The sequence below is a fragment of the Tachysurus fulvidraco genome, chromosome 16 (assembly GCF_022655615.1).
Source record: "Tachysurus fulvidraco isolate hzauxx_2018 chromosome 16, HZAU_PFXX_2.0, whole genome shotgun sequence".
Classification (NCBI taxonomy): domain Eukaryota; kingdom Metazoa; phylum Chordata; class Actinopteri; order Siluriformes; family Bagridae; genus Tachysurus; species Tachysurus fulvidraco.
The window spans coordinates 10,144,854-10,170,140 of record NC_062533.1 but is presented as its reverse complement, the minus strand read 5'-3'; the positions used below and the strand labels follow the sequence as shown (position 1 = coordinate 10,170,140).

Genomic DNA, 25,287 nt, shown 5'->3' with positions numbered 1-25,287 from the left:
TTGGTACTGTGTTGCACTGATATGATTGTATATGGGATTGTTACCTGTGTGAACTTACAGGTCATTTTATTAGACACACAAATACTTCCTCTATTCACACAGTTTGTGTCAGGTTGTCTTCTTGCTCTTGATATAATAGTAATGATTAGCATGCTAGTTTTGCCTGATAATATTTCTTGTGGATGTAGGTTAAAATTAGCAGTAACTGTAAATAGCACTAAATAACATTATGAAAGGAAAATGGCATTTTAGAAGAAAACAGTGAGACTGAAAAGATAATCGCCAATAGTAGGGTCACCATTAATAATTCCTTATTATTATGCTTAGTGAACTTTTAATTCAATTCAATTCAAGTTTGTTTGTATAGCACTTTTTACAATTGACATTGTCTCAAAGCAGCTTCACAGAACATAAACATAGAACAAAAGGTTAATATAAAGAATAATATAAAGATTAATAGAATGCAAAATTCAAGATTAATATTAGATAGATTTAGTTAGTTTAGATAGATTTTACTAGATCTGACTGATATGATCAGAATTACCATTGGTCATTTTATGATTGCTACTGTTTCTTATATTCTTTGTGCAAATCAGAGAGAAATGGGGTTTATTTCACAAGAAACTTATTCTTTATGACTTTAGCATGAGCAATTGATTTTTTTTGTACAGGCACAAGCACACACAAAAAAGGGTTCAAACAAAAATCACCTCCTACCAAAAAAAAACCCTATTATAGAAAACATACTAAGTGTATTATTTGCAATCTTTCTAATTCAGAAAGCACAACTTACAATGAAATGGTTAGGGAATAAATAATAAGAACAAGTATATCTTGATTTTGTCTTGATATTTGACATTGTTTTCTAGACCGCTTTGTGGGGATTATACCAAACTATGTAAACATGTTTGGATCAACTTCCTTCTGCCTACGTATAATGGAAAGACAAAATCAGAAAAACTTCCCTTAACACCTTAAACGACACCTACAGGGTTACCTGAAACCGCAGAGCTTTGAAAAAATCCTCCATTAAACCTGTTTCTTTAAATAGAACCATGTTGAGTAGGAGAGAACTATTATAGAAAAGTAAATAAACAAATCTGATGAAAGAAGATGGAATGTAATTTCAGTGAACAGCTGCAGTTCCAGTAAGTGTCATAAAAACATTAACAGGAAAAAGTTATCAGACAGGTCATTACTTTTAAATAAAATTATTTTAATCAAATGACACACCTTTGTGATCCAATGGTGACTAAGAACAAGGTTTTTGTACAAAACTTTAAACATCAATACCTTCCAATTTTAGACTGTCAAAAACGACAATCAACACAATATGTATTCTATTCTGAATTTATAGCTTTCCGTAAATTTGCATTGAGACAGCATCCATTGTTATAAGTACTAAAGAAATAAAATGTAACGTAATTGAATTGATTGTGGCAGACAATTTTATTTTATTTAACAAACTGTATATACAATTATCCTCAAATAATTCAGAAAGTCATAACTGGTTAAAAAAATGATTTGAATGAATTGTTTTTCAGATTTTTTTCTAGTAAGAAGACACACAGGACAATCAAGGACAATCTTTTAAACTTTTAACCGACCAATTCATTTATTTCTCATTCACAGCTCAGCTGATCAACGGATATCTACTTCACTACTTTGTTTTCAGTTATCCCATTGACACAGTAAGAACCCAGATGCTAGGGAGGGACAGGGTGTGAGGCTTTCTGTACCAGACGGTGGATGGGGTGTGTATCCATACTCACCAGACAGGGTGTGTGTGTGTGTGGTTGTGCGCATGTGGGTTGATGGTGGAGGTAGGGTATATGAGTAAAGTTTACAATACAGAATATACTATACAGAATTTTATTAATATAACACCAGTAATAACTAAATTAGTGTTTTAGTAAATTTTCACAATCAAATAGAAAAATGACTGGTGCCGCAGACCTCCATTCAACATAACACAGGACATTTATTTATGTTTATGGTGACGTGTACAATTTTGAAACTTGCATTAGGAGGAAAGCACTTTATTCAAATTAAAGCCTTTTAAGAATAATTATTGTTACAGAAATGCCAAGGAGTTTTCTAAGTTAAACCTGTGTTTCATATTGTACAATGTACGTTTGGACATGTGTATATGCGTTTATTTCTACTGCATGAATACACCTCATAGATGAACACAAACCCAGGCCTCCTTCTCTATAATGACAGAAGAAAGACCTTTTTTTGTGTGTTTATCCTTCTAATGAACCAGTAAACATTATTGATGTAGTAACAGTGTAATCAAAGTTTTAGTAATGTACTAGTAGTACAGTAGTTGGCTGAAATGCTTGCTGCTGTATATCACTGTTTAGGCACGGTGAAGATTATTGGCTTATCTTTTGATGGGCTGAACAGAAGAAGGATGGAAACAGGTGAGCTGAAAATGCATACTGCTCTTGAACTTATTCAGCAACTCTTCCAGCAGCCTGAGAGAGACAGAAATGCCAAAAATAAATAAATAAATAAAGTTGAATCACTTAAAAAAAAATCCCTTGAACAAGTAGATCTCAATGCCAACAATATAAACAGGGATGCCTCTGCCAACAAGTCTAATCCTTTCAGACATAATAAACCCAGTAATCAGTTCATCTGCTAGATAAAGCACTAATTCTATATAAATCTTCAAAACATTCAACCACTTGTTAATGCGCTACGGAGTCTCAGAAGTTCGAACAACAAAAAAACCCAAACATTTTTTTGGGAATTCTTGAATCCAAACGGACGGAACATGTTGATTAGTTTTCTATAATAGCAGCTGGAATTCAAATTGCAAGTTTATGGAATAAAAACACTGTCAATAATAATCGTACGTAATTCAATGCATTGTGTGTAAATTTTAATTTAGTTTTGCGTAATTTAAAACTACTGTACGTAATTATGTTTTTTTGTGGACTTGGATCCCAAAATCTACGGCCACGACAGTTTACAGATACGAGATTTTGTGTGTTTGTTCAAATACAACTCCAAAATGTACGACTATGACATTTTACAGACACAACGCTTGTTTTCACAACACCTCTTTTTTACACACGAAAACGGTCTGCGAAACAACTGTCAAAAATACGTCATCATGTTCACAGGCATTACTATCTGAGGGAAGATGAATCGATTCCACAAAGCGCGCATGTGCCCGCCCTCTTCTAAACCACTCATAGAAACCACTGGCGCCGAAATGGCGGGTTAGTTATCACTAATAACAGAGAGAAATTTGTGCTAACACTTTAAAATAATGGTTTTTATTTTATTTCTTGACTTTTACAAGGCATTTGATACTGTTGAACATACTTTTTTATTTGAAAGCTTAGATTTTTTAGGTTTTGGGAGTAATTTTTGTAAAATAATTAAGATGTTTTATACTGACATATAGTTCTGTATCCCTGAATCCTGGTATAACTCCTAGGTTTGAAGTGCTCCGCGATATTAGGCAGGGATGCACGATTTCTCCCAAACTGTTTATTCTAGCCACTCAATCACTTATATTACTCATTAATCATAACCCCCATTTGCATGGGATCTCAATATTTGACAAGGAATTTAAAATTAGTCAATTTGCAGACGACACAGCAATCCTTTCAAAGAATAAATTTATGGTTGATGTTGCCCTAAATTCAGTCTCGATTTTCCCTAAAGCTTCAGGATTTACCTTTAATATTAAAAAATGTGAGCTCCTTCCCATTCACTCATCAACGGACTCTATCATCTCTTCAATTTAGGTTAACGATGAAGTGAAATATTTAGGAATAGTTTTATCTAAAAATGCTATTAGAAGAGAAGACGTTAACTTTTCTAACCAGTTAATAGATATGAGGAAATCTTTGAGCTATTTCCAAAATAATCTATCCATGCCACTCCCTGTATGTTTCTACAGTTAATGTTAAGAAAGCTAATTCGATCGTTTTCCAATTTCTGTGGAAAAACAAAACTCATTATATTAAGAAATCACAGCTGGTTAAAGACTAAGATATGGGTGGTATTAAAGGACATTCGAGATTAATTGGTTGAAAACATATCGGTGGCTTAGTGGTTAGCACGTTCGCCTCACAGCTCCAGGGTCGGGGTTCGATTCCCTATGCTATTACTTATACTGCTTAGTTCATCTTGCTTCCATATTAGTTAGTAGTATTAAGCTCAGTGTTAATGCAGTACTACCTATTACTTCCTGCATAGTCACTCGTTACCAACAGACCATTATTTTTAAGTGTTAGCACAAAATTCTCTCTGTTATTAGTGATAACTAACCCGCCATTTCGGCGCCAGTGGTTTCTATGAGTGGTTTAGAAGAGGGCGCACAACTAAATTAAAATTTACACACAATGCTTTGAATTACGTACGATTATTATTGACAGTGTTTTTATTCCATACAAGTTTACATTAACATGCTTGACAAATACATTATGTTTTCTATAGAAACAACTCATTCACAGACTTCTGTATGTTGGAAGCTCCACATAAATGTCTTCTTATAAACAAGGAAATATGTGCTGTTATGTCCTTTACTTTAGTGGAAAGAGGAGATAAAGCTGAAAACACAAACTCACTTCTTATCAGCTCCGCTCTGAAGCTGTGGCAGGGCCTCGACTGCTTGCTTAAAGCTAGCACTGAAAAAAAAAAGAAAAATCATCAAATCTTTATGCTGTTAGACTAAAACATGACTCACTACTCACTGATTAGGTTACTGTAAATGACACTTCATTTGTGGGAAAGATGAGCCTGTGTGTGAAAGGACTCTCACTGGCTCTCTGGGGTCAAGTAACAAACTACAGCATCCTTCAGTGCACAGATTTCCAAACGTGCCTAAAACAAAAAAGGTTTAAAAAAAAAAAGAAAGAAAAAAAAAGTACGTGTCAAAGTCATCTGATCATCTCAAGTATACCAACTTTTATATATGTATATAAATGTATTATGCAAATGTATAGTGTGTGTACCTGCAGTGCACCATTCTTGCTAAAGGATGACACACACTGCATTAGACGACTCAACTCTTCAGCTACAGATTCAACAATCTTTGACAGAACACGCGAAACCAAGTCCTTGGAAATGCTGAACACCTAGCAGACAAAAAATGTACAAAAATGTTAAAAAAAAAATTTTTTTGAAAAGACCAGAAAGAATAAATCTTGTATAATACACCGAAACTGCTGCAAAAACATAACTGACAAGAATATCCTCAAGTATTTTTAAGTTTGCCTCTTTAGTTAGACATACAGATAATGCTAAGGCCCTTTTTATTTGATTTGTATAGAAACATTTTTAAATACATATATTCTGCCATTTCAGGAATCTGATCATATACAAATTGCACTACCAAGAAAAATGATGTCCCCAATTTGGTCATCTGCCAATTCGTAAGTGCCATCATGTGACAGCTACCAGCTAAAAAAAAAAGTGAGAACTATCAAGTGCTTGCACTGAGATAACACATTGAGAGGAAAGCACCCTCAGTCCTCTTCTGCATATACTGTATGAGCCTGCAGACAACAATGATTGGTTTGACTGAATTGCAACTGAGCAGAAAGTTTTTAAGCAAAATGACTTACAAATATGTGGATATAAGAGATGTGGGGCAAATTGTCTTGATAAACTGACCTAACAGTGAAAGCTTGGTGGTGTTGGATTCTGAACTCACAGCCTTCAGATCACCCCAGATATTGTTTTATACAAGAATCACAAGATTTTGGCCCAATCTGGCAACCATGTCATTAACTGTCCAGGTCTACTCCTCCTTCTCCAACATAAAATGATCAAAATTTAAAAAGCCTTTCAAAATCATTGGCTATTCAGAAGAGGTACTTAACATTTTAGTGGAATTTAAGATGCATGGTGTTGTGAATCAAGAATATTAATAACTTTATAAAAAATGTTTAATGAACAGCTGATATATTTGGCGGAGTTCTGTCACTATGGACAAGCCACAAATGACTTGTATTACTGCAGCTTTAAACAGGCTGCCGTTATATTTTCACTCTCTTGAGTTAAATAAAAAAATTATTTGAAAATAAAGAAACCTTAAAGTGTAAACTCTTTGTTACATTAACAGAAACTGTGGATAAAAAATAAATAAATAAAGTAGCTCATTTTGACCAATCAGTCTTGACCCTGCAGCAGATTTTCACTGGTTTGAAGCACACTTTGGTACCTAGTCAGTTAGAACATTAGTGTGTTAAAGGAGAATGGCTGAAAACTTCACATGTAGTCGCAGAAACAGACAGGGACACACCCCTTAGCTTATTCATAGCAGAAGTGAATGATGTGCAAAAATAAAAGTAACAACATAAAGACTGAGACAAACCTGAAGTATGATAAGGTTATATAGTTTACCTCAGCATGAACAGAGATGATGCTGACCAAAGCTTCCTTCAAATAACTCCGTACACCTAAGAGACAGACACAAATACAGAATGAAGGATAGAAACAGAGACACAGAAAGTGGCAGAATGTTACACAAACACGTGGCACAAGTAAACACTGATGTATGCAGACATGTACAGGGTTTTTGTCATTCCTTCCCACACCTGTTAATATGTCGAGGGACTGCTTAAGGTGGAATTAATGTAGCACACTTATTATCATGGGCATGAACTGCCTTGTTGAAATCTTTCAGATGTTTAATTGCAAGAATTTTTAATTTCAACTACTAAACACCTCAGGTGAGGTTTCATTCCCTGACCCAACTTCTCTTGTGTTCCAGAATCTTTGAGTTGATATATTATATTCTGCACATGTATTGCAAAAAAAAAAATAATTCTGTAAAAAGGTGAATCTATGAAATTCGTGAAATACCTTCAGATTCTTTACTATGAGAGCAATAATGCTGAGGACGCATTTGGACTTGAATCTTTAGATTTTAAACATAATTTACACATTTACAATTCTTAATTTATACAACTGAGCAATCAAGGGTTAAGGGCCTTGCTCAGAGGCCCAGAAGTTGCACCTTGGTGGACATGGGATTTGATCTAATGACCTTCTGATCAGTAGTCCAACACCATGCAGCTCTGAACAACCAATTAGTGAAGACTCTGAATGGTCTTCTTCTTTCGGCTTTTCCCTTCAGGGGTCGCCACAGCGAATCATCTCTCTCCACCTATCCCTATCTTCTGCATCCTCAACACTTGCACCCACTAGCTTCATATCCTCATTAATTACATCTATATACCTCCTCTTTGGCCTTCATCTTTGCCTCCTGCCTGGCAGCTCCATGTCCAACATTCTCCTACCAATATACTATCTCTCCCTCCTCTGAACATGTCCAAACCATCTTAATCTGGACTCAATAAACTTTGTCTCCCAAATGTCCAACATGAGCTGTCCCTCTGATGTACTTGTTCCTAATCCTGTCCAATCTTGTCACTCCCAAAGGGAACCTCAACATCTTCAGCTCGGCTACCTCTAGCTCTGACTCCTGTCTCTTCTTCGGTGACACTGTCTCTAAACCATACAGCATGGCCGGTCTCACCACTGTCCTGTACACCATCCCCTTGATTCTCGCTGATATTTTCCTATCACACAGAACTCCTGACACCTTTCTCCACCCATCCCAACGTACCTGCACTCGCTTCTTTACCTCTTTTCCACTCTCTCCATTACTCTGGACTGTTGACCCCAAGTACTTAAACTCCTGTACCTTCTTCACCTCTTCACCCTGTAACCTTACTGTTCCACTTCCCTCCCTTTCATTCACACACACATGTACTCAGTCTTACTACAAATGACTTTCATTCCTCTTCTCTCCAACGCAAACCTCCACCTCTCCAGGTTTTCCTCCACCTGCTCCCTGCTCTCACTACAGATCACAATGTCATCTGCAAACATCATCGTCCAAGGAGACTCCTGTCTGACCTCCTCTGACAACTGGTCAATCACTATAGCAAACAGGAAGGGGCTCAGAGCCGATCCCTGATGCAGTCCCACCTTCACTTTGAACGCCTCTGTCTGACCTACAGCACACCTCACCACTGTCCTGCTCCTCTCATACATGTCCTACACCACTCTGACATCCTTCTCTGCTTCTCCCAACTTCCTCATACAGTACCACAGCTCTTGGCACCCTGTCATACACTTTCTCAAAGTCTACAAACACACAGTACAACTCCCTCTGACCATCCCTATACTTCTCCATCAAAATTCTCAGAGCCAAAATTGCATCTGTTGTGCTCTTTCTGGGCATGATGCCATACTGCTTCTCACACATTTCCACTACCTTCCTTAACCTAGCTTCCACTACTCTTTCCCACAGCTTCATTGTATGGCTCATCAACTTTATCAGCCTATAGTTGCTGCAACTCTGCTTGGTGAATATTTGAAATGAACATTTTATACATTTCATTCCTTAAAGAAAGAGAGCAAGTGTAAAAATGCAGAAGTTACAAAAAAAAGGGAAAAAAGCAGTTGTGTGTGTCTCATTGTGTAAAAAAATTTCCACTCAGTCTCTTGAGGACTACGTAATTTTTTTCTGAAATGTCTAACTTTGTTAGGGGAAAAAAAAAGTGTTAATCTCATAGAAACATGAAAACGTATAAATTCGTAATAAAAACAGTTCGTAAGAAACATGGATTCCTATCACTGCATTAATAATCAAAACATCAGAGAGCAGCAGTACCTGTAGGTGGTAGGCAGTCCTTCCAGTCAAAGTAGCCTGCATAGATTCCTGGCTCCAGAGATCCCACAATGGGATCAGACTTCTTCTCAATGTACGACTCAAGCAGGCGATCATCCAACTGCCGTACTGCATCAATGCTCACCTAAAACAGACACATGTTGAAATGTTTGAGATTTTTTATATATATATATGCACACACACACACACATATACTGTATGAAATGGATTTCTCTCTCTCACACACACACACACACACACACACACACACACACACACACACACACACACACACACACACAATGAATAAACCAGTCATGCATGCCTGTGAGCTTGACTGCATTTACATGAAGTTAAGAAACCACCGCCTAATTAATGAGAAATGTAAAGGAATTGATTGCTAAGTGTGATTTTTTTCCCCCTTTCATTTCAATACTTTTTACTAAGTATAGCTGAATCATCCAAGTTCCAACAGTAATAAAGACTTTATTTAGCCCAATAAATCTGCAAAACATTGCAAAAATGTTAGCAGAGTATTTGACTTTTATTTTAACACCGTAATGCTTGTGCACCTGTCCACCCATCAGCACGTCCATCCATATATTATACATCAAGAACAACTGATAGGAAAAAAATGTTTACAGGATTTATAGAGAATCATCACTGTGAAGATCAGATCAACTGATCAAATTCATATAAAGTTCTAATGTCTGAAACAGTTTTACTTTAACTAAATTATTAACAAGAAATAGACTAGTTGGCAAACGAGGCATTCAGGAAGATTAAGTTCAGATTACATACGTGCTTGTGTGTGTACATGATGTTGCACATAGCAATAAACAGTCAACATTGTAATGAGCAATAAACTGCTTCTTGTTTGTACTTGTTCATACTGGGCATTAACAGAGAAACACAGAACTGGAACCTTTGGTACTAAAAGATAATAGCCAATAAAATAAAAAAAATCAGCTCCAGTTTTCTGGTGTTTTGAGCAGCTAATAAAAATCTTCATGGTATTTTATGGGTGTGCCCAAACTAATACTAAAAACTAATACTAAAAACTGAGTATTTATTTATACTTCAGTCAGAAGGCCTGATCCAGGGTCAGTTTAGTTGTCCATGGAGCTTCCACTTCCCTAGTTGTTTACTTGTACCATTTTGTGTAATAACATAATAATAACTTTACCATTTGACATCACCACATGTAATTTTCTAGCTGTATTTATTTCTTTGAAACACACAGACCTATGTTACAATTCAAAGGCTCTGTTCTTGTTTTTATACTACAGCATGATTCTGATGTTCCTTCATTTTGCCTGATTTGGACAGCAGGTCCAGCTGTAAGATGTAAATGAATGTGCTTGATCTAATAAATAATCGTTTCTATAGTAATAACTTACATAATGACTGGTATATTAGGCCCATAGCACTTGTCTGACTGTTGTGGCATTAATATGAGAACACTCATGCCACTTCTGAGAAGCTTGTCCATGAATCATTTGCCAACAAGCAAAACAAAAAGTAACACACACACACACACACAGGTGTGTAGGTGTGTGAATGTCTGCCTTTGCTTACTCTGGTGATCTTTTCAGCTGTGGTGAAGCCATGTTTCTCCAGGTGCTCAGCAAGATTAAGGAAAGTGTGTCTCTCCAAATACTGACAGTTACTTAGAATTATGAGAAGACGTTGTTCCTGTGCATACACACACACACAAACACAACTCCATTAACGGTCTATTGAACAGACCTTAAACCGTAGCTCTCTGCACAGCAATGTATAAGAAAAAAGCAATGAGGAATGAAGTGATATGACAGCCAACATTCTACATCAGATATTATAAAACATTTGAGTCATTCAGCAAGAAGTGAAGGGGATGCTGGGTGAGTAAGAGAATAACAGAAAATGTCATTGATTGAAAGCAAACGGAGACAGGACGGAGGGGAAATCAGCAGCCCTTTCACCACATGCAAGGGGAAACCACCGAACTTCTGCACAGTACTGTATATATATCTTGCTCATTCTATTTTATTATGTGTTTAGGCTATTTTTCTATCATTCTAAGGTTATGACATATACAACATAAAATATCATGAAAGAGAAAATGATAAAAACATACTGATGATGGAGCAAAGTCTTCGTGAACGCTTCCAAAGAAATCAGGCGATGTCATCTCTACAGACAAACTAAACACAGAGATCAGAATATTAGGACTATCCACAACACTAACAGGTGCATGAGTATGAGGGCTGTCAAATTCATTTAAAACGCATTACAAAAAAATACCCAAATGCATCGGAATAGTAACTCTTGTTGGTCTTCCACCAAAGGTGTCAAAGTTTTTCAACACATCTAGGTATAAATATCAGTAAATAAAAGCTGAACCATGGTCTATTCTGATTTAATGGCTAATATTTATCTTTTGAATTTAAACCCAACTGTCTTCAGTGTATAGTGTATAGAAAAGACAATAGGCCCTATTGTTCGAAATTTTTGGTGGGGACTGTAGCTAAAATATATATATATATTTTTATGTAAAATTTGTTCTGATAGCCTTTTTTATGCAAACACACAAACACACAGACTCACACAGAACTTACTGGGAGGTATCAATGTCTCCATCAGTCTTGGTGCTAAGCTGCTCCAGACAGTTGATGAACACCTAAAAATCATCATAAAGTCATCAGCACCTCCAAATAATGCTGTCTGGATTCATATGCATTTCTAATTATGCTTCAAACTACTGACTGAAACATCATTGCAATGTGGTAACTCAAAACATAACCATCATCATCAATGTTAAGAGTGAAAACGGATATCTGCACTGTTTGCTTTTCTACACACCTTCATGATGCCCACACACAGCTCACAGGCTTTATTCTGAGCTAACTCCAGCTGAAACACCTACAGAAAGTAAAGAGGGTGGGAAAGGAAAAGAAAAATCAGCAGCAAAACCACAGCAACTCTGATGCAATTCACTTATTTGTGTTTGTAAAGTGTTGCACTGGGATATAAACAGTAAAGAGTTTCTTACATTGACCTCTCCATGCTTGCATTCCATGGGCTCCTTGAGAGACTGCAGCATCTGCACCATGCAGTGTTCAAACTGGGATGGCTGAAACACACGCACAATAATTTCATTCTGTGTACATTATTTTCAATTATGATCTTCAGACTTAAAAATAAAAAAAATGAAAGCATAAAAGTATCTCACCAGTGATGTGATTCCCTCGTTATCTACAATCCAGTCTTCTTTTTCTGGAAGTCTCTTGACATCTAAATAAAAACAATAATTACATATAGAAAAAAACAACAAGATAATAAAGGGCCACAATCATTTTACTCAAAAAAGTAAAATGATTGTGATGATGAAAATGATAGTAAAATAAAAAACATAATTATTTTGCCCAATTGTTTTGAAATGATTTCAAACCAACAGACATCAAGCCTTTTCATAATTGAGAATATTAGGCATATTACACTTGACTTACTTTATACTATAAAGGTATAGTCTCATGCTACACTATGGTTTCTCATGTCTGATTGCATAGTAGTGATCATAAACCTATACAGTCCAGTGGGGATTGATTTAGGTCACCTTAATACAACTATGTTAATGACCATAAGAAGAACCAGATGCCGAGCTCTCTGCTCTCTACCTCCCCCTACTGGCCTTTAAGTCCAACAGGACAATAGTGTTCTAGGGAAGAGAGAAGAAAAACCAAGTTCACATGTTGATTATACAACTCTAAATGGTTCTCATGAAATTTGTAGGAATTTCTATTATTATTAGTTCCACAGCCTCTAAAGCACTCACTGAGAACTATCATTCAAAATGTGAAGAGGTCTTTTGATATAAAGATAACAGAAAGGTTTTTTCTCTTTTAAAGCAATAGTCAAAGCAAGAGATCTGAAATGAAAAAAACAGACAGAGACTCTTCCAGTGAGTCATGTCAAGATCAGCATCAAAATTGTGAAAAATATATATATATAATGAAAAGCTGTGCTTAATTTGCACCTGCAGCATAATGACTGGTTGATAACTGACAAACTGAGTGATTCACAAAATATTTACACTTAGGACTTTCTAGAATTTTTGGAATTTTACTGTGTTGGATTGCATTGATTGAAGGGGTTTTATTTGCTTTCACACTAAGCTTTTTTTAGTGCTACCTGCTCTGATTACCAGCTCAGTTAATACAATTAATAATGGAAGCCTGTGAAGCAGACACTTTTCTGTATTCTATTTCTGCATATACTTTACCTGAAACGAGAACAGATCTCTACAGATAGAGAACAATTATACAAATGTTGCAAAACACTATAGTTTTTACATTTGTTTGTTTCAAATTATACAATATTAACATGTACAGATAGAGGTACGTAATGTGTTATAATAAAAAGTCCCAAAGAACAGGCCAGTCTTGCATGAGTAATGTGAATGTTCATCAGTCGATCATCAGTCAAACACTGAATAAAAATGGCAAGACAGGAAGAAGCAAGACACTATTGTGCAAAAAGAACAGTGCTGCCCATGTGAAGTTTGCTCCCATGTGGATAAGCCAGAAACCTAACGGAGAAAATCATTAAAAATTCCACATTCAACGTTCCAACCTCAAATTGATTGTGAATCATGGTGGTGGCAGTATCATGGTGTGTTGTTGCTTTGCTGGTATTATTCATGGATACATGAATTCTGAAATGTTCCAGCAGATTAGAACTATACATGGGTCATGTAACAAGACATGCAACAATATTCCTCCATCCACCAGTTACTAGAAAGTTTGGGTTGAAATTATCGCTGCTCAAGGTCACACCAGTTACTGAAAGAAAAAGCTCACAGTTTTTCTGACAAAGATTTTGGATAATTGTGCTCAATAAATGAATGTAAAAACTTGAGTTGTTGCAAGAATTTATATAGTCCTATACCTTAGATTTAATCCCATTTCAAATCAGAATGATCCTGAAACACAGAAGATTGTAAAGGGCACACTAATGATACTGTACTGTACATTATTATTTCACAGTGACCCACCTTCAGCGGTGTGCTGCAGGGTGATGAGCAGGCAGTGCATTCGCAGGTCAAGCAGCAAATCCTGAATCACCTGCAGTAGATCGTTGGGAATCTCTAAAGCCGATAGAGCCTCATGACTCAGCCTGAAGGTCAGAGATGAGAAAAAGAAAGAAGGCTCTTTAAAACAATACCGTAGGTTTTGGATAGGAAAGTCAGTCAGGCCCTCTGTTTTCTCACCTGACAGTGTGTATGATCTGTGTGAGCCAGGCTCCAGTGAGGGGGCCCCTGGTATACCAGCCCCCGTACACACGCAGCTCAGACTCAGAGAGACTACTGGGCAACAGAGCACCACGCACCAGTTGAACCAAACGCCGAATCACCTCCTCGATCATGCCCTACACACACAGAGAGATACACACAGACACATACGCACAGGTTTATTATCAATCATACAAATATGCTGTCAATGCTGTTGTGACATCTGGTTTACACTTAAAAAAAAAAAACACAACGAAGTGTGTCCTACTTTATTATCTATCATAAATCTATTTACTGAAGTCCTGGTAAAATGAGCTGGAAGATCCACTTGGAATGATGAATCAATAGCGAGTTTAACATGTTCCAGTGCTGAGGTAATAACACTGTTCCATTATAAATCAAGTAGCTTAAATATTTTCTCAATCTAAAAGGATTAAAAATTTTATGTTGCTGCATTTTTGTGTATTTTTCTGGTAAATTACACATATGAGGATAAGTTTTATTCAGGCATGTATTCAGGCTGTAAGACTCACTTTAAAGTCATTCTGTCTCTGTCGGGCGTTCTTCTTCAGCTTCTCCACCTGACCTGACTTCTCCCCAGTCTGTCAGAGAGCATGCACACATTGCACAGCATATCAGCCAATGAACCTAAACAAACCAGCATTTCATCTATACACTCTCCTCTGTGCACATACCTCACTAAAAAGGCTGCCATTAACATATGAGATCCACAATTTCCAGAAATTTGGCAGCTGACTGATGACAACATCTGATAGCTTCTCCACGAACCTGACCTGCTGAGGGCTCTTGAACTGCCAGGCTAAGAGAGAGGATTATCAACATTACCACAAATGCAGTTACTATTTACTTACAATGATACAGCAGACTAATAGTGTATTACTGAAAGTCAGAAGTAAAAATCCTTACAGTCATCTCTAGGTGTCTGGGAGCTGCTGCCTCTCTTCAGTGAGGCAGTGTGACTGATTCTGTTCAGAGCTGATGAACGAGGTTCTCCGTCCAGCTCCAGCCCTCCACCACCCACTTAAGAGAAACGCAACATGTAAAAAGAGATAAAGTACAAAACACAGTGTTGAAGAAGGACATATTAAAATTGATATTTATTTTCATCACTAGATGGCACTAAAGGACTTTCAGGTACCACTTGATTTTCACTGGGCACCAGAAATTGAGTTATGGAAGTTAATACTCGTTTGTATGCTTTATGCATAAACACACAAAATCCTTTATATTCAAAGCTGATCTCTCTTCTCTTTTTGGAAAAATATTCGCAGTATAAAGCCTTCCTACATTGCAGCCTCTTTTATTTTCTCATTCTGCATTTCTCAGTGTCAGGCTGCTCCCCTCCTTTGCTACTCTGTGGAACTGAGGACTTCCTGTTCTCTGTCAGGTCATGACCAGACCACACATATGCTGCTCGCTGACTAAACACAAAAGGGCACACCACATGGTCTTATGAACACAGTCCACTCAGAGAGAGATCACCTAAGATAGTAAAGATACAACTATCAAATAAATCTGACAACAATAAAATGTGTGTTGGTTTACATCAAGGCCATGCAAAGTGAAGATCAGGACCATAAGTGGAACTCTCAAGACCAAGGCAACTTAAGGGCTTTAGTTTAAGCCTACAAATTTGGGATTTGCAATTTTGAATAGTGTGTCTAGTCCTGTAACATGGGGAAATGGGGCTCCAGCCTAATAGCAGCAGGTTCAGAGTACAGCCTAAAGGCGCTCTTACAATGAACAGCGTGACTTTGCCATGGGCAAAGACCCCAGGACTTTGCATAACCTGTCTAAGTTTGAGTGTCTTGTATTTCCATCAAAATACTGGTGAGTAATTGGAGTTTCTCCAGAGGTTATCTGGAGGTGACTTCTAGGCACAAGCAAAATACAACATACGAATCAAAATTCAAATAAACACCTTCGATAGAAAGACATATCTTAGCTGATGTTTAAAATGTGTTTGACTTCTCATTGAGTGAAGCACAAAAAAATGTGTGAATTGAGAGAAGCATAATATAAATTTTGTGAAAATAAAGATGAGAAGATTTTTACCTAATGGCTGAACTTTTAAAGCAGTAACACTACTCTTGTCAAATACTACAGACTTGTTACAGAGCCTTTTTAAACATAGTTGCATTTCCACTTCAACTAAAGAAAATATTTGATGCTGAAGCCCACACGTTTAGAGTATGTATGTTCCCAGACCTCTCTGCTCTTTAATGAAGTCTTCTTTACAGTTCTGCATCAGCTGCAGAATCCATTTGTGTTGGGCCACGATACACTGCCATGCCGGATCACCTGGAGCATGCAAGTCTGACAGGTACCTGTAAAGCAAACAAATCTCAGTAGAATTTTATACTGAGCTAATAAGTAAAACCCGTTAAAACTCGTTAAACCTGGACAATATTCACTCACCTGATGTAGCGTTTCTGATCATGCAGAGTAGAAGGCATCTCCAGTAGCTTATCCAGCAGTAAATTCCTCAGAGCACTGATACGTGTTTCCACCTCCGTATACACTGTACACAGTTTTATGCTTAATGTGTTTTATCAAATTATTTAATCATTAAAAGAACATGCAACAATTCACCCTTTTGGTATTTTCTAAGATTAGTTTGCAGGCTGCTTTACTTTGAAATAGCTTTGCCTGAAAATCATTAGCCTGAAAATATACAGTACATGGTGTAAGTACATTTGCATACAGACCTGGAATCAGTACTGATATATCCTTTCTAAGTAAACTAGTATCGGTAGTGATGTACATGTAATTATTGTCAAATATTGACACCATTATGCATAAAAAATATGGATTCTTCTTAGGCGCATATACCTTTTTTAAAGACAGGAACCTCTGTGTTTCCAAACAGGGACTTGGCTTTCTCATAGTCATTGATGACCACGTCATAATCCCCCTAGAAGAGACAGAAACATCAGGAATCTACTACGGTATTGAGATAATGTTATATTTTACAACAAGACAAACCACCATAAGAAGCTACTGCATATTACATAGTAAACCAAAGGATTCCCATCCAGTGGACACTGTGTGTATTGTGCTTTTTCACATGAGCCTCACCTTCTGGATGTTGCGCTCAATGTTAAGTGGCAGGTTGAAGAGGAATTTGAAACGCTGAAGTACATTGAGGGCGTTGCGTGTGGAGTCGGCTTTATCCTTTCGGCCCAAAACCTCCTGAAACAAAGTGTCTGCGGTATTGCTTGCCCCTGTAAGAGGAAGAGAACACATGAAAGAGAGTTACAGATCTCTAGCTTGCACACAGATGAAATCCATTCTGCCTGTCTCCTCGGCTTGGGTGGCCATGGCCCTGCTGTATGCACCAGTTCAGATTCTTTTAATTAGAACAAGACCTTGAACCACAATAAAAAAATAATCAGGGCAGCTGGCCAAATTATTCCTGTTTTCCCCACACCGTGCCCTGCACTGGCTGATCGAGAGACAGTTAGGCACTGATGGGAGTTAGGATGAAAGCTTGTCAGTGTGATTGGTTTATTTACATGTGCTGCAGGAAACGAGTGTGTTTATTAATCTTTCATTACATCTTTCAAATTAACATCCAGCAAGGAGAACTAGGGTTCTAACTGTGAGAATGTGTGTGTGTGTGTGTGTGTCTATGTTTATTTATGTACACAAGAGCAAGCTTCTTAATGATCTTACTGTTGAGGACATTCTCTAATCGCTGTGTCATAGAGCCCTCCACCTTCTCCGTGCCATCTGATTCGAGCTTCTGATGAATTGCTGTAAACAAAAGAATGGTAGACACTTAATTTGTGGATTTTGCTACCCCAACACAAACTGAAATAAACACGGACATGCAGAGAAACAGACACTATATGGCATACATACATGGACATTTCTGAACTCTTCTCACAAAAAGTTGGAAGTACACAATTGTCTAGAATGTTACTGTGTGCTTTAACTTCAACATTTCCATTCACATGAGCTAAGTGGCCCAAACATGTTCCAGCATCACATTGACAATGCATTCAGAGACTTTCATAAAGACATGGTTTGCCAAGGTTGGGGTGGAAAAAAAACTCCAACATTAGTGGCCTGCACAGAACCCTGACCTCAACCCCAATGAACAACTTTGGGATACATTGGAACATTCTCTTTGCCCCAGGCCTCCTTGAATGATATCATTGTCTGATTTCACTAACGCTCTTGTGAATACATGGACAAATCCCTACAGCCACCCTCCAAAGTCAAATGGAAATCTTACTCAGAAGAGTGGAGGTTATAATAACAGAAAGAGGGTATAATTTCCAGAAAGTGATGTTCAACATGCACACATTACACAGTGTATACATACACACACAGAGACACAGATGCACACCAATAGACACACACACACAGACTGCTTCCCATGTGCTTCAGGACAGCACTATCACATATGATTTTAATGGAGATCTTGACATGCAGTGTGCTCCCACACACATACAATACACAAACCCACACAGAAAGACTGGTGACGTCAGAGCTAACCTTCAGGCCCCTAAGGTCCTGAGTGCTGTGTGGACCATTTCCTGTGTCCTCGCTCAGTGTTTTGACTTGGGCAATGTGAGGTTTGTAAATTTTCTCTGGGAATCTATGCGGTGTCCTTTAAATTCACTCCCACTTCCTCTCAGGACAATTTTAATAATCTTAATAAACCTGATTCAAATACAACCCTTACTGTTACATTAGCCTCACATTCTCACCAGTCCACCTGACCTGCCATGGTACCTGCCACTCTTATATACACACATGCAGCTAAATGTTGACCACCCCAACTTTTCACAATTTACTGAAATCCGGATTAATCCACCCATGTATTAGTTCTCGTTTGTTTTATTTATAAATCTGCTGTGTCATGAGAAGCAGAACAGATAATGTTTTCCATAACAACGTTGGTTCATGCATACCTGCTAGAGCATCCTGGGCTTCAAAGAAAGTACTGAGTCCTCCTTTCACACAAGCCAGACTGCCCTCATTCTTCTTACTTGCCTGCTTTTTCAAATTTCCCACTGCCATGCGCAACTGCTCAAAACTAGCACAGAGGGGAGAAAAAAAGCAATGAGTTTTTTTTTGTTTGTTTTTTTTTAGCAATATGATGAGTTTGGGTTCCTCCTATAATTGCTTATTTCCAGGAACATAAATATTGCTTTAAAAAACAACCATGTGTAGAAGATGGGCTGTCTATAAGTGGTTGCACTGAAAAAGCGTTTAGATTAATTATCACTTCACTGACAATCTCAGAAAACTTGGTAATGTAGAGTATTTAAAGTTACCCTAAACTTGTTTTGGAGACTGTGAGCAATTGATCTTAGCTAATGATGGAACACCATAATAACACTGGGTAGGGCTTTACTTTGTTCTCAAAACAGCTTTAACTCTTTGGCCTTGTATTCTATTGAGATCCATGTCCATGCTGAAATGACTGCATCACAAAATTCCTGCACATTCATGTTACAAATCTTCAGTTCTTCCACATCCCAAGAAATGTTCAATTGGATTCAGATCTGGTGACTGGGAAGAGAACTCATCATGAGCTGCTGCTAAAGGGTTGTTTTTTATTTAATATACAATTAGAAACAATTAGTAAACTCTGAAGACTGTTGTATGTGAGCCCCAGATAAGCAGTTGCTCAAACCAGCCAGTCTGGCACCAGCAATCATTGCATGGTCAAATCACTGATATCACATGTTTCCCCCCAAACTATAGTTGATTTGAACCTTACATTACAATCTGTTTTTTTCATTAAAATATTAGACCATATCTGAGAGTTTTCTGACAGTTCAGACTGTTGGCTCAGTGAGTTTAAATGTGGATGTGTATAACGCTACTCAAGGTTGGTACAATACAAATATTATAGGAGCACATGGTTGTTTGATTAATTATATATGTTTGTCTCTTTGGAATAAAAACCTGCAGCTAAACTGGACACTGTTTTCCCTGTTCTATATAAAATCATGTTCTTTGCTCTGTTTAGCATTCATAAGTGTCAGATAAGCTTAGAGGTGACGAACCTGGTTGAGGAGTGGTTTTCAATCAGGTACCAAGTGGCAGAGAAATTCTCACTTGTGAAATCTCCGCTCTTCCCCGGAAACAAACTCTCACAATTTTTGTCTTTTTCCAAAACCTTTCCTCTACAAAAGAAGATCAAATATGACCAAGGGTTAGCAAACAAATAAAATAAAATAGATAAAATAAGTGTCATCTGTGTGTCTCTGTACATTTGAAAAAGTTACATGAAAAATGTATTTAAATGTTTATTACAGTGCTCTGAGTTTAATAAGGAAATAGGAAACCTGCTGCATCACTCAGGGAGAAACAAACTCACTCACTCACTCTCACACGCGTACACACACACACACCTTGTAAAATAGAATGGCCCATTTGTCTAAATTATCAATAGTGCTTGTGTATGAAAATGTAAATGCTCACAGTTGATTGACAGGCAATGTGGGAAAATGTTTTACTTAAAAGAAAATAACTGTCATTTTAAGACTTAAAGAAATGCAATTTACTACATGGCCACTAGTATCCACAGCCTTTTGTGGTTCTTTCTCAAACTGTTGCTGCAGTCGTAAGCACACAATTATCAGAAATGTCTTTGTATGCTCTAGCATTATAATTCCCCTTCACTATAGAAGCATTAACAATATGGACATTAACCTTGTGCACAATGCAAAGTCATAATCTGCATGCTTTTGTACAATAAGAAATGATTTGCTAAGCTAAAGTGGAAGAATTTAAGTGTCCTGCACCCAGTCCTGTCCTCAACCCCACTGAACACGTAGGGGCTTGCAAACTTTGATTCTGAAGAAAATTAGCTATTTTTACAACACATACAGACTTTCACTTAAAAAAATGTCCCACATGGTTCTGGCCATAAAACACAGTTCCCTTAAAAGTTTAGTATTGTCTAGTGATCTCTATGTGTAGATGCTTGTGGTTAGATGAAAGAAAATATTTTTCTAGCGCGTATTCCAGTTTGCTGGCAGAGAGGTGGTGTAGATTTGGAGATCCTGAGACTCTCCCAAAAATCTCCTCTCGTGATCTCTCTAAACATCTTCTTCAATGTTCATTTATAATTTCTAGCAAATCTGAACATGAGATTAAACTAACATCTTTAACCATCTTTAAAAAAGCTGCAAATAACTCTGGAGATAACTATGTTGTCTTCTTATTCTGAGTCAGTTGTTACTCAAGGCTGCCAAAAAAAGAGAAATGCACTGACTGCCTCTTTCGCATTCATCATCTTACAGATGCCTGTGAATGGTTAGTGTTGCTCTAATTGACAGGGGACCAAATAACACCATCCCCACAGTCAGTTCTATAGGTTTATTTTTGTTTGTGAATGTCTGTGTCTGCTTTGACATACTTATCGGTTTCGATGCCAAGTGGGTCAGCCTGCCGCAGAGACAGTGGGGAAATGCCCTTGTTTCGGTTTAGTCGCAGGTCGTAGTAATTCACCTCATCTACCCACACAGCAGACTGCTCTAGAATATCTGTAAATTTGCACACAAACATACAACTCACACATTTGAGTAATTTGCAGTACAGTATATGCGTTGATAACCAATGGATTGAACTGAACTTTTAATATGCACCAGAATGCATAACATCATCACAAAGGTGTGCAGAAGTGTACTTCTAACCTATCTTATCAGCTTTGAGGACTTTGAAGGAGACAGTGGATGTGCCTAAGCCTCCGCTCCTGGTCGTAACGATGATCTCGCCTTTGTCATCTTTAGCAGGTCCGACACGGCACACGATCTTGCTGGCAGACATCCATTCAGCCGTCAGCAGACAGTTATGCCCACAGATGGACAGCCCTGATGCGGTAGAGACAAACAAGTACAAATTACTCATTATATATATATATAAAAATATATATGAATTCAAAAGATACTATCCGTAGAGCCAAACAGAAATGTGTTGAGGCATGCAAGGTCTCAAAAGAAGCAGAAATGACTTCAGCTCACCAACAAGGTCATTAGGTCCAGTGCCCAGGTTTTCTCCTCGGATGGTGACTTTAGTCCATGGTGTGCCCTCGTTGGGTGAAATGCCAGTAACTAGCGGAGGCTGTCGTGCACGAGACATGGCTCACAAACTAAAAAAAAAAAAGACAGAGAAAGAGAAAGGTTATTTAAAAAAAAAAAAAAAAAGTTATTTGTTGCTCATTATTTTAACTGAATTTAGTACAGGTAGAGAATCTGAGAGGGTTTATAACATGTATTTTACATGTATTAATTTCACAGTCTTTTAGATCTGTACATTATGCTGTCATGTTACTGTAAACTTTATTAGAAAAACCTAAAACAAGGTCATTTAAAGGTTTAGGAGGCAAGCAAGTTTTTCAGTTCGACTAAAGGACGCATGTTACAAAACCCTCTTATGCACACTTACAGAGCAAAAAAATAAATAAAAAAAATCACTGCAGACAAGAAAAAATAAACCGCTCCATCCGGTCCTTGATGAAATAAAGACTGAGAGTGTTAGTGTACCAAGTGTAGTGTTGTAACAATTTCACAGTTAGTCATGGCATATGACTGGACTGTTACCTTATAGCTGCCTTTTTCGAGCTACAAGTGCATATGAATTTATTACAGTCTACCTATAACTTTTTATGCCAAATACTTCCATTGTTCCAATCGCTGTTTCAGTCAGTAAGCCAATTCTGTCTTTTAGTGTCTATTCACAAGGTCGTTTAAACACTTTAAAACTCTACTGCGAGAGTATAAACTCTCTTCTCTGTTGAGATGATGAAGTGAGGGCACATACATTGGATGTGACCATTATATGCACACATCTTGATCTATTTAAGGACTTCTAAAATGTAGCCCTGCAAAGTACATGATGTGTAAGTAGATATTGCAAACGATCAGTGTGACATCCGTGCATTCTGAAACCCCAACCACTTTTGAAATTAGGCCTAATCCCAAGAGACCTCAGACTTGAACTCATTTTCCCTGCTCAACTCAACCGACCTCATTCATGAAAGTTTAGTAATTAGTTGAGAAGTCGAGAGAGAGAGAGAGAGAGAGAGAGAGAGAGAGAGAGAGAGAGAGAGAGAGAGAGAGAGAGAGGGGCCTTTGACAGAGAACCAATAACACTTCACTGTGTGTTGCTCAGCTGTCTGAACTTCTCTAGGTGTATTTACTGTCATATTTTTAAAGTGTCTTGTGCCAAGTCATCAGGTTGCAAACCTGCTTTCAGTTCACATTTAAGTCAAGCCCTAAAAGAGTCAATTCACTGATTCAAGGCCCTGAAAACTAAAGGTCAACCCCAAATCATCTATCTTGTGTACACAGCAAAAATCAGAGTGTTTCAGTTAGTGAGACAGCCAGAGAATATTTATCCTCATTTTGAATTTGATGTCATTGAACAAATTGGGGTAATGCACATACAGCATATTTGCAAACAGGACCAGTAATAATTTACAGAATTGCATCACATTACAGTCATTTGGGTATCTCACAAACACCTGACAACGTTTCCGTGCTGTGACAGATTATCTGATAAATGTTAGCATTGTTATATTGCCCAAATTTTCAGTTTTATGTACATGGACAATGGACAGATTCATTTAAACATGCTTTCAAACAACCCAGTAGTGCTTTTGCAAGTAGTGAAACTGTTTTTCCTGCAGAGCATAACACCACTCCTTGCTGTAATGTCTAACAACAATGGAGGTGTCAGTGATCATGGTTCTCTCTTACATTTAGAACATATAAGATACCCTATTCAGAGACTGAAATGGTTTAACGCATTTGCGTGCTGTCTTGGGAGTACGTTTGGCTCAGCATCTAGTCGAACTCCATATCTGTGGTCAGGTTTATACCTGAGCATGAGAAAGTGAGAAATAACTGCAAAGAAGTTTGATGTTTGACACACAAAATGGAGTTACTGTTAGCAGCTTGGAGTTGAATATTTTCTTAATCCACTACATTCCTCTTCAATAGGCAAACTATTCCATTTTATTTATGTACATAATTCGTCCATAACATTATATCAGCTATAATGAAGGTCGACCTCACTTAAGTTAAAAAGACAATAATTCTCACTGTTCATGAGAAATAAAAACGCAATATTCTCTATCTTGAAAATCATCAGTGACACTGAAGATTTCTTAAATAAAAATGAAATATAAAAAAAATGAAACCTCCATACACAAAACATCAGCTTAGATGATGTAGTGTTCGAGATGTTAGTACTGTATAGAAATCCTTACAAGTGTAATGTGCACAAACGGCACTACTGAGACGCTACTGTTGAAAATGAATGAATAATTTCTAATTTCATTCTTGTACAATGATTATTTTACATGAAAATCCAGTAAAGCTATTTAACCATGGAAATAACTAGCTATGTAATAAAAAGCGATTGTTTTCTTCCTGATGTAGTGATATTGTATAGCAAAGGAATGAGTGTTTTTTGTTTGTTTGTTTGTTTGTTTTTTTTAGCCTATAAATGTCTTAAGTGTGCAGAATAATGGTTTTGAAAGCGAACTGATGTCAAATGTGTCGCTGACAACGATGACAAACTGCTCCAGTTCTTGTCGCCCAAAATTCTGCTAGCAAGCTAAAAACAATTAGCCACCAAGCTAAGGTTTTAAGCTACCAGAGAAGAGACATTTCTCGCTCGGGGCCACGACAAGAAAAAAATAGTTTTGTCATATCTTTCTAGCACTCTCACTACCGCGTCCAGGACATTTTATAAAATAGTACATTATTACTCACGTAATTCCCGACAGCTCAGATGAAAGCAGGCCCTAGATGTTTTTGCACCACTGACAGCACATCCGGGTCACTCGGTTTCTGGCTCCTCCCCCAAACAGGCAGTCTGGCTAGAAACCTGTTTTGTTATTCACTCTGAGAACATCTGCTTCCTCTGGAAATCCTTTCTCCTACATCTATCCTCTCCCTGATCGATCTGTATCTATATTTAAACATAAAAATCAATTAAATCCAGAAAGGTTATTTTGTTTTATTCTATTTAAATCTGAAACCTAGCACAATGTCCCCAAAATTTCCTTTTATAGCAAGTTATTATTTCAAAATGCCCCCCCAAAAAAGGTCAGCATGTAAATTCTAGCTTTAAAAAAAATTAATTCTTCATCCTAAGGAAATTCAACTCAAATTTAAAAACTGAAATCAACTCGATAAAAAAAACCCAGTGAATGTAGTTATTACCAGCATTTCTGCACACTTGCAAGTTCTTTATAAAACAGTTCTGTAAATAAGAAATTAATATTGAGTAACTGACAGTTGTCACACGTTTCGTCTGTTTTTGTTCCACTAGCGGGGTTTTGTTCCACTAGCGTCCTGAAGAAACTACC

The 25,287-nt window shown here is 37.3% G+C and overlaps 1 protein-coding gene across 1 annotated transcript; it reads right to left on the bottom strand.

The window, feature by feature from the left end:
* Positions 1-1,430: 1,430 nt before the first annotated feature.
* exoc2 (exocyst complex component 2) lies at positions 1,431-24,836 on the bottom strand. The gene is made up of 28 exons (XM_027133246.2): positions 24,689-24,836; positions 21,932-22,059; positions 21,605-21,781; positions 21,328-21,454; positions 19,970-20,089; positions 18,866-18,990; positions 17,619-17,699; positions 17,022-17,167; positions 16,776-16,857; positions 16,362-16,464; positions 16,152-16,270; positions 14,850-14,963; positions 14,618-14,742; positions 14,456-14,524; positions 13,902-14,059; positions 13,686-13,807; positions 11,865-11,926; positions 11,685-11,765; positions 11,495-11,554; positions 11,251-11,312; positions 10,770-10,836; positions 10,229-10,345; positions 8,654-8,795; positions 6,373-6,428; positions 4,980-5,102; positions 4,787-4,848; positions 4,593-4,652; positions 1,431-2,480 (listed from the first exon to the last, which is right to left on the bottom strand). The coding sequence occupies exons 2-28, from the start codon at positions 22,047-22,049 to the stop codon at positions 2,387-2,389; spliced, it is 2,772 nt and encodes a 923-aa protein (XP_026989047.1). The 5' UTR covers positions 22,050-22,059; positions 24,689-24,836; the 3' UTR covers positions 1,431-2,386.
* Positions 24,837-25,287: the final 451 nt, after the last annotated feature.